The 17,236-nt window shown below is 42.7% G+C and overlaps 1 protein-coding gene across 3 annotated transcripts in view; it reads left to right on the top strand.

Annotated features, from left to right (window-relative positions):
- Nucleotides 1–17,236, top strand: part of DPYD (dihydropyrimidine dehydrogenase) — a 503,241-nt gene that overhangs the window by 33,420 nt on the left and 452,585 nt on the right. For all 3 annotated transcript variants that reach the window (XM_053391713.1, XM_053391712.1, XM_053391714.1), the window contains exon 2: nt 6,294–6,404. In XM_053391713.1, the coding sequence (XP_053247688.1) occupies nt 6,294–6,404 (111 nt within the window). The remainder of the gene's footprint in view (nt 1–6,293; nt 6,405–17,236) is intronic.

Raw genomic sequence — 17,236 nt, 5'->3', positions numbered from 1 at the left:
TCTCTCTCTCTCTCTCTCTCTCTCTCTCTCTGTGTGTGTGTCTGTGTGTATTCTTTTGTTGGAGAAGGCCACACCTGCCTTGTCTTCTGAACACTAAATATTTCATAAAGAAAGTCCTCTGGCTTCTGAGATTTTGTCAGGCATTGCCTAACATGCTTCCAGCATACCTTTGCAAGCATGAGGGCTAGAATGTTGTGGTACTTCTTAAAATCAGAAGATTGAATTTTGCAACTGCTGCCCACTATCAGGTCCTGTGTTGCTTCTTGAAGAAGACGAGAGAGAGAGAGAGAGAGAGAGAGAGAGAGAGCGCCATAGGATGCAATTCCACACCCACTTACATGGGAGTAAATCCTATTGAACTGATTAGGACTTACTTCTGAGTAGACATGTAAAGGATTTCATTGCACATTCTGGGGCATCTTCTCCTACATTGCACCTGAGCAGTTTCCTTGGTTGTATATAACGGCCTTCAATTTCCCCCCTCTTTAATTAACCATCATTTTCTCTTGAAAGGCACCTAGAACAAGTCAGGTTGTAGAATGATAAATTTATGAGAGATGAAACTCTGCTGATTCCAGAGTCAGATGCTTAGGGTGACTGGAGAAAGCTATCATCTTTTGCCAGGGAGACTTTTCCAGGTTTTTCGTTTGACTTCTCAAAAGTTTTAATTGGCGCTGCTTTACATAAAATGTGTCACAATGTCAAGATAGTATTTTTTGTAACATCTTGTGTGACTTAATGGAATTCTGCTCCGCAAGGCTATCGCTTGTGATGACACACGCAAAAGCATACAAAACATTTTACAATATAGAGAGGATCAATCTGAAACTTTAAAGCTATCATAAAGCTTATAATAATAGAAGGGAGGCAGAATTTTAGGGGAGTTTTTTTCTTTTTCACGACACATTAGTAGAAAGATGAGAGAGATTGAGATTGCAATAGAGACCTATATCAGTCCAAGGCTTTTTTTTTATGCTAGGGGGTGTGTGTTTGAGAAATGCAAATCACTCGGGTTCTTGAAGACGAGAATGTGAAATATTTCTGACGCTGAGGTGCTCCTGAAATAGTACGCAGCTCACATGGATCCACAAGTTTACACCCGAACTAAATTTTTATGGGTTTAAATTTTCACATGGGAAATTTATTCTTTCAGTGAGGTAGACCTTTTTCAGAATAAAAGCATGCAAGCCATATTTTTGGCCCCCATGTTTTCTGTCAGAGTCACTTAGACCAACCTTCTGTTTTTGCAGCAATCAGAAGCCTAGGTGAAGTCCACAGGTCCTCAATCAGTATTGTGCTATAACTGGATAGGGAGGTCATATGTGTGGCTGTCCTTGACTCCACCCATGTACATCTTCCATGACTGCTGCCAGCCTATTCCATTACCCTCACTCCCCGTCCCCATTTTATTGACCAGCCATCAGTGTTCTGTGACTATAGAGCATGCTCAGTCCCTGTTGGGGTGTTTTAGGGTGTGCCCCCTGAACATTTCTTTAAAAAATATTAATACTTCGGTAAACCTTGGCATTCACCCACTTCACTGATACCTCGGTATAATAATAATAATAATTAATAATAATAATTTATACCCCACTCATCTGGCTGGGTTTCCCTAGCCACTCTGGGCAGCTTCCAACAAAAGATTAAAAATACATTAAAACATCAGCCATTCAAAACTTCCCTAAACAGGGCTGCCTTCAGATGTCTATCAGAAAAAGTGTTCATGCGCACGAAAGCTCATACCAATAACTAACTTAGTTGGTCTCTAAGGTGCTACTGGGATAGGGACGCGGGTGGTGCTGTGGGTTAAACCACAGAGCCTAGGACTTGCCGATCAGAAGGTCGGCGGCTCGAATCCCCGCGACGGGGTGAGCTCCCATTGCTTGGTCCCTGCTCCTGCCAACCTAGCAGTTCGAAAGCACGTCAAAGTGCAAGTAGATAAATAGGTACCGCTCCGGCGGGAAGGTAAATGGTGTTTCCGTGCGCTGTTCTGGTTCGCCAGAAGCGACTTAGTCATGCTGGCCACATGACCCGGAAGCTGTACGCCGGCTCCCTCGGCCAATAAAGCAAGATGAGCGCCGCAACCTCAGAATCAGTCATGACTGGACCTAATGGTCAGGGGTCCCTTTTTAAGGTGCTACTAGAAGGAATTTATTTTATTTTATTTTATTTATTTTGTTTCGACTACTGCAGACCAACGCAGCTACCTACCTGTAACTTCTTATGAAAGGACAGTGCCATTTTTGACTATGGAAATCCCTGCTGTACGCACCTCTCACAAAGATGGCAGGTGGTGGAGAAATGCGTCTTGGATTTGAGTGCTTTGCATGTCATAGTTACCATTATCTAACGCTCTTCAGAGTCTTGCATTAAAAAAGAGAAGTTTAAAAGCATTTTACTCGTTCTGAAAGAAAATATTTCATAAGAGTGTTTTCCCCTGGGTGTGTTGTCCCTCCCCCCATAAACAAAAATATAAATCACGATAAATAAAGAATTAAAGCCTCTAATCTCTAATGGATGCTGGTAGTATTATTGTGTGCCAAACACTTTTTGCAACGTTATTGCTGGAATACGCTGTACTGTGAACTCTTGCTGGATTTCAGCAACTGTTACCCTCAGAGCCATCCTAGCTGATACAGAATTCCAAGAGTAGCAAACGCCAGGGTTTCTTCCAAGAGTTTTCTTTTTAAACCATATGGTGTCATGCCCAATGGATTACATCTGTTATGGTATGATATTAAGAATATATTATTCAGTTCAAAGGCTGCGGAGAGATTTCTAGCATGTCGTCTGTTTAGCAGTGCTGTATTAAACATTTATAAAAGATAGAAGCCTATGCATTTTAACTTCCATAAAAATAGGCTGTAAGACCAGCCCCTAGACTCCTCCTGCGTACTTTAGCAGCTGGCCACACATCTGGGTTCTTTAGAGGGCCTGCCTGGGCCTGGAATATTTTGTGTGTTTTTTTTAACCAAAATTGCACTTCTAGTTCATATGAGGGATTTCATCTCCGTGGCTTAGGACCAAATGAGGCGTTACAGTGGCGCGACATAACTCATATTGTGCTGAACTTGTGTGAAGTGGAGCTGAGACAATTTAAAGCGCAGCGTTACCCACATAGGAGGGGGGAACTGAAGCGTCGAACATCCCATGTGCTTGTTCCCAATACGGTTTCTCTCCGGGCTTTTCTTCTCCTCCAGGCAGGAGTTGCTTTTGGTTCTGGAGCTTCACTAGAAGAAACAACTGGATGGAATGATTTTGAAAGTTGTTGTTGTTGGGTTTTTTGCACCCATACTGAATTTTAAATCTCCGAATCAGGGTGGATTTGATTTAAATCAAATTGATTTAAATCACGATTTAAATCACTAGTTAGTAAGACTTGATTTAAATCAGTTTTTGTTTTTAACAGAAAGACTCATTCATATAATCTTAATATTTACAACCAGATGAAGATTTTGCTTTTGGAATAATAAATTTTCAGAGTAGTTTTTACAGTTATATCCAAAATTACTGATTTGTTTATACTATTAGAAATACATAAACAGATAATTATGGAATTATTGTGAGGTTTCATAAGTTTACATTTGGACAACTTTTCTGCTGTACTTTATTGGAAGGTGAAAAATAAGCATTTCCTTAATAACAATTTAAACAATTTATTTAAGTTAAACAATTTAAAAAAAACTTTGAGTTTTAGCACTCCTGAAAAAACTTAAAACAAATCCTTATTCCCTGATGAGTAGCCTTTGGACTATAATGTAACTTAAATAGAAAACTATCTTTAGAAAGATGTTTCCTCCAAAAGCATTTTATTTTAAAAATCTATTTAAATAAAAATATGATTTTTTAATTTATTTTTAAAAATAATTTATTTATATCCACCCTGCTCCGAATAAGCACTGGCTCTTCTTATGTCATGTCCATTTCCATATACTGTGAAAACTCATTTTTATCACAGACCATGTGACCAGGTATGAGGTGGTGGAATCCTATAACGGCAGAGTGGATTGTACCATTTCAGGTTATGGGTGTGTATGGGGTAGTGGTGGCGCCACTTTCTGAATGCTCTTCCATATAATGGCTTGCCCAAGTATTCAGAAATGTGTCTCTTCCCCCCACCCCCAATTTTCAGTGTAAAATGATGCAAACCACTCTATCACCACCACACCTTACCTGAATTGTTGGAGTTAGTTTTTTTAAAATTTCTTCTCACTTTCCAGATCAGGACTTCTGCAGCACTTATGAAAGAAAGAATGCCATTGAAGATTTGCAGAATGTCTTGGTCTTTTGACCAAGAAACAAAAGCTGGACATGACATGGTAGCCAGGATTAATATTTTAAACTACTGTGGAGAGAAGGGGCCTTCATGTAACCTGCAACAATGATTTGCAAAACTCTGGAGGGATTCTCTGCTGTTCTTCAGTAAAATAGTAGCTTTTGTAGTTGACATTTCTCTCTGTTCTACAAAGTCAATTCTTCTGATACCTCATTACTTTTTTAACATCATTTGATCAAAATCTGGCTATTCACTTTTGCGTGTGTGAGTGTGATAGCCTGGACACAATTACCCATACATTGGTAACATTACATTTAGAATAATGCAGTGTGTCGTACATGGGACTGTCTTATGGTTGCATGATACACTTATTGCGTCTGGGAATATGAAACACATCTTATTGGTTTTGAGACAGATATGTTGACTTCCAGTTCATCTCTGAGCAAAATCTGAAGTTCTGAGTGTGACATATAGAGCTCTTAAGCAGCCTGCGAACAGGGTACCATTCCCTCCTGCATAAGCTTGCTTAGGTATTAAGATCAGCATCTGGGGACCTGCTTAAAGTCCCACTGCCTTTGGGGTGAATGAAGGTGGTGACGGTTGACAGGACCTTTTCAGTTTTGGCACCCCATTTGACAGATTCGTTCCACGGGCAGGTTCACCAACTGGGAAGCACATCGGGAGGGTCAGAGTTGTGTGGAATCAATGACAGAGCCGATGGGATGCTCCTGCACACATCCCTGACCTCTCCCCTGGCATGTCCCAGCAAGGTTGTTGCTAGGAAGCTCACATTATGGCTTTGCCCTACTGGGTGAGTCGCTTCTGAGAGCCTTGGCTGAATAACAGTCTATGGCTAGTCATATGTAGCTACCAATGGCATAGGAGCAAGCCATGCAGCTCCAATTTACATTAGAATTTCATGGCTTGGGGTATAAGTTTTGAATGTCATTTGCACAGTGCTCTGTTTATTTTTCCCCCCTGAATGCCAAGTTGCTTTAGAAACATAAGACCTGCACCACCTTGAAGGCCAACAAAAGTGAACAGGGTTCTGTTTTTTTAGCTTTCTGCAGTAGACTACCATGATTACTTTGCCCCTGTGCAGGGGTGCTTTGAAGAGGAGCAATTGCAATTGTATACACCCTTACTTCAGAGTTAATCTCATTGACCTATGTGGGGCTGATTTCTATGTAGACATCCATAGGATAGCATCTGTTCATTTACATAGGAGAAGGCTGCTCCCGGGGTGTGGGAAATGAATCTATAGCACAGTGCTGCAAAATCATCTGGTTTTGAAAACAGAGGGTGTATTATTCACAGCAATCTAGAGCAAATAAATATGGTGTATGTATATGGAATTTAGATTGAGAGAAGTTTTAAAATGAAAATTCTTACAGATTAATGGGAGAACTAAGTTTATTAAATGGGATGTGGGTGGCGCTGTGGGTTAAACCATAGAGACTAGGGCTTGCCGATCAGAAGGTCGGCAGTTGCTCAGTCCCTGCTCCTGCCCACCTAGCAGTTTGAAAGCACGTCAAAGTGCAAGTAGATAAATAGGTACCACTTCGACGGGAAGGTAAATGGCATTTCCATGCGCTGCTCTGTTTTCGCCAGAAGCGGCTTAGTCATGCTGGCCACATGACCCAGAAAAACTGCGGACAAAGGCCGGCTCCCTCAGCCTGTAAAGCGAGATGAGTGCTGCAACCCCAGAGTCATCCGCAACTGGACCTAATGGTCAGGGGTACCTTTACCTTTACCTAAGTTTACTAAAGCAAACCAATGTAACTCTTATTTCTAACTCTATTCCAAATTCATAGAGCTTTTAAGAGGGAAGACTAGGCACCTTTAATTGTTACTGAATGTGTTAAAGTCTATTTTATACAGATAAGTTTCATACACACACACACAAACCTAGAGTGTTGTGATTTAGTAGGTTTGTTAAATTTTCTTTCTTAACTGTTTCCCTGCCTGAACCTTTCACATTTCCCAAAAATCAAAGCCTCGTTTTCTCTATCCACAGAATATCCTAGCACTAAACCCTCGAAGACAAACTCACGCATCTTTGAATTCAACTGCAGCAAAGAAACATGAGAAAAAGCACTGGAAAAGGAATGCAGATAAAAGCTGCCCGGTAAGTACCACAGCTGTTTCACACACAACGTGGGAACGCTCACTGCCTGAATCTCGGCATGCTGGATCCTCCAAGTCAGATCTTCCTGATCTGGAAGGCTTGCTCAGACCACGGTTGGCTGGTCTGAATGGTACAACACACAATGGTGTGGTTTGGGGGGGGGGAAAGGATGTGATCTATTATTCCAGAAAGGAAGGAGGGGAGTGCTTGCACTTGTCACACATTCCTAGTCCCTCCAGACCATGTTTGGGAGGATGAAGAACATTATGTCTAAATGCAGCCATCATTTTGTGTCTTGCTGAGTTAAGCTTCCGAATGAAAGAAGATTAAGGAGATGCTCTTAAATTAACTTTATTGTGAAAAATGCTATTGCAAGTGGAAACCACATAGAAAATCGGTTTAAATTATGCTCCTTGTCTGCTTGGGTTTCTATTATAAACTTTTTTAAATTCTCTGATAACACCCCCTTTCTCCTCCCACCAAAGATGCTGTTGGTTACTTGTTATGGTCTTAAATCCCATTGTTAATTTTGATTCTCTGCCCCACCCTGCCCAGTGCTTTGTTGCAAGAACGTCCTGATCAGAAGGGCTATAGAATGATTTTTGTAGTCATGCAGATGTTAGAGGTCCATCTGTCTCAGAAACCTAATTAAATTGTGCCTGATGCTTTCCCAGACATTTTCAAACCTTGTTACAATGAGTATCCTAGAATCAGTTTTGAAAGATTTGAGAATTTCCATCAAGACCCTGTGAAATGCATAGTGATTGACTGAGCCATCAGTATATATATAACTAGAGCATATGCTGGTCTACCACATCTGAATCAACAAGAGTATTAGGGTTTGGGGGGAGGCAAGAATTGGGGAGTGGGAATTACTCTGGAATATGTGGAGGGGGGAAAGTCTCATGTTTGAATGTTCTCCAACAAAAATCAGAAAATCCCTCCACCTACAACACTAGCATGTCACGAAAAATTCTTATTGCTTTATCCTTCTTTCAACATGCTAGGTTATGTATTTATTAAATTTATATATCACCCTTCATACAGGGATCAAGTGTAAGCTTTTTAGACTTGTGGATATTCCTGGTGGGTTCAGATTATCTTTTTTTTTTTGACAGTATTTATTAGGTGCTCTTCGGCACCATGTGTGCTTTTAAAAAGCCCCACATACAATGTCAGACAGATCTCTCTCTAATCACTACCTTAGTTCAATAGCAATTAGAGATATGTAGGTAGAATGCTAGTTCTATGAATCATTGATCTTTTCAATCACAACTATTCAGCCAATAATTGGTGTAATTTGTCAAGGGGCATCAAAAGGAAGGACTTTGGCATTGGACTCTTTGAACTGATGTCTGTTCTAAGCTACACTCCCCCCCCCTGCAATATTTCAAAGTCCATTACGGGTTGACTTAACATTGTGGAAACTGCACAAAAAAGTATTTAAGTGATTGTGTGTTTGAAAAATAATGTTCATACGTATTATTTACCTCAAATACAAGAACTACTTTTCAGCACTTACTGATCACTTGAAGTCAGAGATCTTCGCCCAAATCTAGAGGATCACTGTCTGAAGAAAGCTGTGCCCCCAAATCGGACAAATTAATGTGCTCTAGCAGTGATTGGGAATCACATGATGCTAAAGATGCTTAGCTGGCAGTGTTTGCAAAATGCTGCCGACACAACTGTTCTTCTAAGCAAATAAGCCTTGTATTTTCAGATGGGGGAATTTTACTCTGCATGCTGGTTCAGCTTCCACTTATGTTGCATCTGAAGTCGATGGGAATTGCAAGTTCTCATACTCTCTAAGGATTTGGTTCAAAAGCTCCGAGAACAAACTAAATTCTTTTGATTATCTGCTATACTTTCTAAGTTGTTTGTTATTTTTCCGGGTTGTATGCATAGTTGAAAGTGTTTATTGACTCTGCTTAGATTAAAGCTCAAACGACTAATACGCTTGGTTTGAATTCACAGTTGACGATAAAAATTTAGATAAATCCAGTTAGGAATAGTAGTGTTTGAGGCCTTTAAAAAAAAAAAAAAAGAAAGCCTGAATAGCAAAATAAACAGAATTTTATTCACACAACTTTGTTGTAGCAGCTTCCTGGGGAAAGGGAAGAAAGGAGATGCTCTCTAGCTCCCAAGTGGTTTTGGTTCATTCTAGCAGTGTGGAGAAGCTTACCTTTTGATGATTGTTATTCAGAATCTGTAAGTTTTGATTTCATGTACCATTTGCCAGGAAGGTAGCAGAATCATGTGTATGGCTTGTGGGGGTTTTTTGTAGCTGACTCTGAAAAACCTTACTACAAAAGCTGAAGACTAGGCGTAGGAAAATGTATTGCTAGGCAACACTGTATTACCATGGATCATAGTTTTGAGAATGTCCTGCTTGGAGCTGGTTGGCTAGAAGCCAGGAGGGGGAGGAGGAGATATCTCAAAGTTGCAGGAATAAATTAAAGAAAGGATTAGGGTAAAGTGTTATAACATATTGCAGAAAGCAAAGAAGCAAAGGGATTTTAGTTAACCGGAGGACTGGTTCAGACATAACCTTAAATCGGCCTTCCCCAACTTGGAACCTTCCAGATGTTATTAGACTATAAATCCCATCATCCCTGGCCGTTTACCATGTTTGCTGAGTTTTGGTCCAAAACATCTGGAAGCAAAACCATACTCTAGTAATTTGAGAATTAAACTAGCTTCCCTCAGGACTCATATATTCCCATTCTCCCTCCAGTACAGCTGAGAAGCCTTTGCTTCAATATTTTGATTAATCTTAATTGAAGTTAGCGGAAACAAGTCAACTTCAAGCCATGGTTTTTGAAGCTGGCTTATTTTCCCTAACTATAGTTAAGCTTAACCACAGTTTAGGGTTCATAAGGTAAAGGTGAAGGGACCCCTGACCATTAGGTCCAGTCGTGACCGACTCTGGGGTTGCGCGCTCATCTCGTTCTATAGGCCGAGGGAGCCGGCGTTTGTCCACAGACAGCCTCCGGGTCATGTGGTCAGCATGACAAAGCTGCTTCTGGCGAACCAGAGCAGCACACAGAAATGCCATTTACCTTCCCGCCGGAGCGGTACCTATTTATCTACTTGCACTTTGACGTGCTTTCGAACTGTTAGGTTGGCAGGAGCTGGGACCGAGCAATGGGAGCTCACCCCGTCATGGGGATTTGAACCGCCGACCTTCTGATTGGCAAGTCCTAGGCTCTGTGGATTAACCCTCAGCGCCACCCGCGTCCACACTAAATTGGTCAATCAAATCAAAAGCAGAAGCAGTATACAGCCGTGCCTTGCCTCTCCAGAAGAAACTTAGGAAGGCCCCAGTCCTGCGAAGCCCTACTGGTCACAGGGCCCGGCTCCTGCATGCACTCCTGACAGCCTACAAGGCACCACGGAACTGTCTTAGCGACTCCATTCTGAATTTGTTGTAGGGTTTACTCCTCAGCCTTTTCTTCTCCCAAAGATATCTCACAAGGCAACAGAGGTTTAAGATAAGAATTTTCCTTCTCCTGGATGGGCTACCTTCCCAGGTTGATGATCCCCATCTGCCTCTCAGGTGTGTGTGTGTGTGTGTAAATAAACTATCATTCATAAAGTCACTACAGTCACCATCGTTCCTCATTCCCAAAGGAAACACACACCCTGGATAAGGACTGAGATCCCTGGAATCTTGTGCACAGTTCGGCAGACATTGGGTTTGCTGGTACCAATGGCATAAAATTCAAAGCTGAAACTGATTCATAAATAGTAACTGAAATAAGCCACATTCCCCCTTCTCCCTCTCTTTCACACTTGCAACCATACCGGTGGTAAAATTCTGGAATGAAGCTCCCAAGCTGTAGTTTCTTGTGGAATTGATGTGGGAGCTTAGTTTTTTGCTTTTTTCTCCAGTTGGAAGAAGGCAATGAAATGAGAGTGAGAGAGGAAAAAGGGTCACCAGTACTTGGCAAACCAGGGTTCTTTTTTATTTTTAGGGCAAAGGAGAGTCTTTTCAGCTGGACGGCATCATCCATCTGGGAAAACATATTTTCTGATAGTTCCAGCTCATGCCTCAGACTCTGGCAGTAGATTGCCAATGACGCTTATTGCATGGTGTAATCCCTTTGGAAATGGTCTTTCTCATTTTGTATTTGGCTTGGGACATGATAAATATATTCACACTTCACCTGGAGGAATGTTGTTTTGATACAGCTGGTTTTCTGCTCCACGTGTCTCCAGTTCCCTAAAATAACAACTAGCTCTGGATTGTGCGTTGGGATAGTGAGAATTGAATTTAAAAGTGTTTGTTTACTGGTGTTACAACTAGGGCTGCGCTAAAAGTACTGATTGTTTTTGGGGACATTCTTTGGCAGCATACCTCCCACCCAACCAAGAACCCATTATTTGGGAATTTTGTGGGTGTGCTTGCTTTGAAAGGGTTCAGTTTTTCAGGATGGAAGCACTGATATTACTGAATTACCGTATTTTTCGCTCCATAGGACACAATTTTTCCCTCTTAAAAACTACGGGGGAAAGTCTGTGCGTCCTATGGAGCGAATGCAGGGGGGAGGCAGGCAGAAAAAGCCCCCAAGACCCGCACACAAGCTTCGCGCGGCTATTGCGGGCTTTTCCCCAGGAGGGAGAAGGGACTCTTTGTAGAAAAGCCCGCAAGAGCCGTGCGCTCCTTTTGCAGGAGGTGGGGGAATTGCCATAGCCGTGCGCAGCCTCTCCAGCCAGTAGAGATCCATCCCGCTCGCTGCCTTGGCTTCCTCTTTAGCCTTGCACAGCCTCCCCTGGCTGGAGAAGCTGTGCAAGGCTAAAGAGGAAAATAATATATTTTTTCTTGATTTCCCCCTCTAAAAACTAGGTGCATCTTGTGGTCCGGTGCGTCCTATAGAGCGAAAAATATTGTAACTTTGATTTCCATAGTGATGTCTAAGCATAGCCACATCTCATATGATCCCATTAATTTTGTGATCTGTCATTGGTTGGGATAACTCACATGCAGTAGACAAAGAGAATGTAATTCAAGGGCAGTATGAACAATACTTAAAATAAATAAATAGCAAAGGAAAATGGTCCTGAAATGGCAGTATACAGGGAAAACTGATCAGAGGGTAGCAGGGGTCAACTACCTTTGTGGACCAGGGGGTACATTCTGAATTTTGAGAGAGTGCTGGTGGAGGTGCCAGTCACAAAATAGCTGATTTGGATGGTGGGGCACGGCATAACACAAAATGGCTGCCGGGGGAGAGCAGCATAACACAACGTTAGAGAGGCAGCCATCTCCAATAACCTTATGCTTACCATAGGAATGCAGTTATGCTCTGCTGGTCCAGACTGTGGAGATCACAAGATCACACCACATTGATTTCGGGGACACACACACACACACACACACACAGAGAGAGAGAGAGAGAGAGAGAGAGAGAGAGAGAGAGAGATGCTGTCTAATAGCAACACAGAGCATTCCGAGGGAAAATATACTGTACATGCTGGCCACACCACACGACATATCATTTCACAGATATCGTTTAGAATGTTTTGCCCCAGAACTTTCCTTCTAGGAGGGCTTAGATGCATTCCTCCCTTCCTCCCTTTAAATGTTATGTGCAAATGGCTTTAGATATCTACTAGGTCCATAAATTACCAATAGCATATATTCAACACAAAAAACAGTGGCAATTTGTTGTTGACAAAGGACAACTGGACATAAAAAGGACCCCATTACCTTCAGTAGCATAGGGCCTCATCAACCTAAATCTGGCCCTGGAGATACAGTCAAACCTCGGCTCCTGAATGCCTCCATTTTGGAATGTTTGGCTCCCGAAACCTGGAAGTAAATGCTCCAATTTTTCAACATTTTTCGGAAGCTGAACGTCCGACATGGCTTCTGCTTGAGTGCAGGAAGCTCCTGCAACCAATCGGAAGCCCCGCCTTGGTGGTTGAACATATCGGAAGCCAAATGGTCTTCCGGAACGGATTACATTCGACAACCGAGATTTGACTGTAATGTGAAAATCACAGCCAATGGTCTTCTCCATAAATATTTTACGTTCTTCCAAAGCACTGTTTATGATCTGAAAATTACAATATAGCAAAATGTTTTGCACAGCCCTAGTTTTTGTACTATTGACTGTCCTTATAAGGGATTTTTAAAATTGTTTTTATGATGATATCAGAACTGTCCTTGCACTGGGTAGAAGGAGCAGTGCAAAGTAATATTTGAGTTCTCATGTTTCTGTTCTAACAGAAAAAGAATGATTTTTTTAAAAAAACAACGGTTTAAATGAAGAATTTATTTTGAAATTATTTAAAGGAATATTAAGCACAAGCGGCAACCATTTCGTGTGGGGCTTCCATTCCTGGCCCCTGCATGTGTTGGTGGAGCAGGTTTCACTGTGCTCTACCCTGTTCCGCCCCCTTCTCCGTTCCACCCCTGTCCTGCCACTGGTGGAGGAAGAGGTGTGCGGGGGGAGCGCACCGCCCCTGGCAGCATGATCCTGGCAGCACGCCATCATGGCTGTGTTGGAAAACTTGCCCCCTCTGGAGAGGCTGGCAACTCTCCCCGGCTCCCGGGGCTTGTTTGCCGGTGATCTACCCTGGCTGGCTTCCCCGCAGTCCAGGAAGATCTTGATAGGCGACATCTCCCTGCGTGGAAGATGCACACCCCCTTCCTCCTTGCATACCAGCAGGAGAAAGAAGAAAGTCAGAAAGTCTGTTTCATCTACGGTTTATTTCTGACTTTACAACTGTACAAAACATGTCCGTTCACTCAGACTTCTCTCCGAGCAACTGCAAAAGACTTCCTTCACAAAATCAACAGGAAGGTCTCATATTACACAAAGAACAAATCCCTGTGAATTCACTGGAGTTTCCTGTCTCACAGTCAGCTCCACCATGTGATGTAAACATCGAGCTGCTAGTTTGCAGCTGCGAAGTACTCATATCCCAACAGGCTGCCCCCCGCCCACGCTGGGCGCCCCACCCCTTCGGGTGGCATGCCACACCCTTGCGGGTGGTGCACCACGCGCCCGGGACATGCACCAGCCCTGTACACGCTTGCTCTCCTCCCTCCCATGCTGGAGCATGTAGCTCCGCCACTGCATCCTGCCCTGTTCCAGGTCCAAAAGGACCAATGTGTCGGCAATCACGTGTCAGTTGGATGCACCTAAAATGGTTGCCATCTGTATTAGTTTTCAAAATGTGAATGCTGGATTTCAACACCTGGCTTCCCCTGGAATGTATAAAACATACAAATAATGCACATGAGAGATAAAGTTTCATAAAAAATAAGTTTTTGCATCTAGATTTTAAATTTGGACTTAAATATTGTTAGAGATTGAATTCTTCGCCACCGTTCAGGGGTCCATATTTAATTCCTAGCTAATACACAATTTTAAAAAAATGGTTGGTGAGGATCTGCTAAAATTATTTCAGGAGTAGGATATCCCGGGGCTTTGCAGAGCAAGCAAGGTGTGTCAGATGATCTATTACATGAGTTGGGGTACCTATGACCACCCCAAGGTTGTTGAACATCTGGATGTTGTTGTTGATGACTGAAGACCATCAATGATGCAACCCTCCATGCTTCAAGGGAAAGGGAGTCCCACAGTTGAGACACGTTTACTGAGAAGACCTTATTCCATGTTCCTACACAGTAAATGACACTTTTTGGTATGATGCACACACACGGCCATATACTATATATATTCCTTTGTCTTTCTGAAATGCTGTCCCCAAATGTCACATTCTTTGCATGCAAAAGGTCTGCTTCAATTCCTGGCATCTCCACATAGGGCTGTAAAGAACCCCAGTAGGAAACCCTGGGGAGCCACTGCCAATCAGTATCCAAGAGACTCAGATGGCTGGTTTAGTGTGTTTTTAATTCCATGTAAGGCAGCTTCTTATCTCCTTTATCTGGGTGCCTTCCAGAACAGCATGTCATCATTATGCAAAATGAGCTGTTTATGAAAGGGGTAAATCTACACAGTCCCTTGTGTGTACGAAAGTGTTTGCACGTATGAAGAGGCCCCGTTTGGTTCCTAGCCATTATTAAATATTCCTCTACTGTGTCATATTAGTCTGGCACTGATGCATTGTCTTCAAGTGCCCTGCTCCAAAGTACAACTTCATCAATGGCTCAAATGAGCCTTTAATAGAGTCAAGTAATGAATGGGTAGGTTTTAACCTGCGGGAAATGAGGCATAACTGGTGGATCTTGAGAAGTACAAAAAAAAAAAGCTGTCTTTTTTTTGTGTGAGTGTGAGGAGAGAGTATGCATGTGTCAACTGCTGTGGAATTATTTGATGAGTGGATGTGCAAAGGTAGAGCACACTTGCGCAACCCGGTGCCCTCCTGATGCGTTGTGCAACAACTCCCATCAGTACTAGTCAGCATCACCAGTGGTCACAGATGATGGGAGTTGTAGTTCAAAAACATCTGGAGACACCAGCCTGGGGCTGTATTAGAGGAGGGAAAGCCCAGAAGTTCAGCTTAATGATTCTGAATTATGGCTTTGGATATGATCATTGGCTAATGCAATAAGATGTGACTTGACTTGCTGGATGACGAGTGCCTTTTGTTTCCTTGCATCCAGGTCTTGTGTTGACTGCTAAAACATTTCTCCCCAAGATAATTACAAAGAGAACATCAGCTAGCATGAAGCTGATTTGAAAAAATAAAAATAAGCTGCAACAAATGAATAAATCCATTCACGCGGGTGGTGTTACTTGAAAGCATGGGATTTATCAGAAGCGCATGTCTTTGCCCATCCCCATGATACAGCCACGCACACTGAAAACTGGAGCCTGTAACAGAATCTCCAACACTCCACCTTTCTGTAATACATTGCTCCCACTGTGCTGTGCTGTCTTGACACATCAGCGCTGTTTTACTCTCCCTTCCCTCAATACAAACTCCTGGCTCTCTTGCACTCTATTTGTTATGTTTTGAGCTTGGTCCCACTGCTCCTTTCAGCCTTGTCTGTCTCATCTTCACTATATCAATATTATCTGTTGTGGTGGTCCCAGCTGGACCGCATTCTGTTCCCTCTTTTCTCTCTGCTGTCAGCTGAGTTTGAACAGAAATAAGATTCTTTGCATTTTGCATTAATGCTACTGAAGAATATATAATTCGAAACGTGCCCGTGGACAAAAGGACGGAATTGCTCAACAAAAAGCTGTGAGGCTATGGGGCTGATTGAAACATAAATGTTTTCTTCCGCGGGGCTGCTTTTGGAAATGTCTTCTATAGCTGAATGAGGGGAGAAAATGTTAAAAATTGAATAGGAAATCCACATGGAATCAAGAATCCGGCTTCTGGATCTCAGCTGAAAATTCAATGTCCTGCCTTTCTGTATTCTGTTGCATTGCATTGTGCTGTATTTATTCATTTGAAAGCTTTTCTAAACCACTCAGTATTTGAAAACCTCTGAACAAAAATTCCTCACAAAAACAATAAAGCAATTTCATAAAAAGAGATAAAGCAGTCTTTAAAAAGAGTAAAAGGGAGGGGCCACAGCTGAGTGCTAGAACATCTTTTTTCATACTGAAGGTTCTAGGTTAAAGCCCCAAACTCTCTAGGTCAGGGAAAGACCATGCCTGACACTCTGGAGGGCTGCCATCAGTCAGTGCAGACAATACTGGGGTAACTGGACCCAGTAGTCTGATAGTAGTAGAAGAAGAAGAGTTTGGATTTGATATCCTGCTTTATCACTACCCGAAGGAGTCTCAAAGCGGCTAACATTCTCCTTTCCCTTCCTCCCCCACAACAAACACTCTGTGAGGTGAGTGGGGCTGAGAGACTTCAGAGAAGTGTGACTAGCCCAAGGTCACCCAGCAGCTGCATGTGGAGGAGCGGGGAAGCGAACCTGGTTCACCAGATTACGAGACTACCACTCTTAACCACTACACCACACTGGCTCTCTGGATAGAAGAAGAGACCTTGCTAAAACAAAGTTATAAAAACAAAAACTCAGTAATAACAGGGCCCACTCTTATCGTGGAAGGAAAGCCTGGGCGATAATCAACTGATGGATGATGCTTCATGTAAGGTAGGGAGAAGAGCTGTGTGGGCAGTGTTCGAAATTCCCATTGTTCTAGGCGCATTTTGTGACAGGGAATTTCATTAGCGCAAGCAATTTCTGAGCTTCAGATTAAGACTTCAGAGTGGAAGGAAAGGAGGACCTTTTTCTGCCTCCCCACTTCCAGCTACTCTGAAGACCGGAGAAGAGGCCCTCTTAAGAATATTAGGGGGGTGGGCAGGGGAAGGACTAGACCATGTGAAAAATGAACTTAATATTTTAACTGCAGTTTATTCATTTTCAGCTTTGTATGCTTGTTATTAAAAAAGCATGCCTATACATTCTGTTGTTGCACCCATAGCCTAACACTGAGTGCAGGAGAAAATGACCATTTTGGATTTCGCTGCCCTGTGATATTCTCCAGGGTGTCTTGTACCAAGTAACATTTCCTGAGATTATCGAATTTGCACAAGGGCAGTGTCATGGGCCAGGAGTCAGCTTCACCTGCTGAACAGCAGCCTGAAGGAGGAGAAGGCAGAGTGACTCCACCTGCATCTGATCAGCTTTCAAGGACTCAAAGGAGAAGGGACTGATGAGAACCAGCTGGCTTCAGCCTTCTTAAGCAGAGCTTCTAGCAGAAGTCAGATGCTGGTAATAGTGCTTGCAGTCTCTGGCCTGACCTTGCTGCTTCCTGCTCGTCTTGACCCCATGGTCATCAGATTCCTGGACCCCTGGACTGTCTGACCATGTGGATTGCTGTTTGCCCGATCCTAGAACTGGACCTGAATTTGTACACTGACACTGCCTCCAGGCAAGTACATCTCAGAAA

Source organism: Podarcis raffonei, chromosome 6, assembly GCF_027172205.1.
Source record: "Podarcis raffonei isolate rPodRaf1 chromosome 6, rPodRaf1.pri, whole genome shotgun sequence".
Taxonomy (NCBI): Eukaryota; Metazoa; Chordata; class Lepidosauria; order Squamata; family Lacertidae; genus Podarcis; species Podarcis raffonei.
This window is presented reverse-complemented; position numbering and strand designations above follow the sequence as displayed.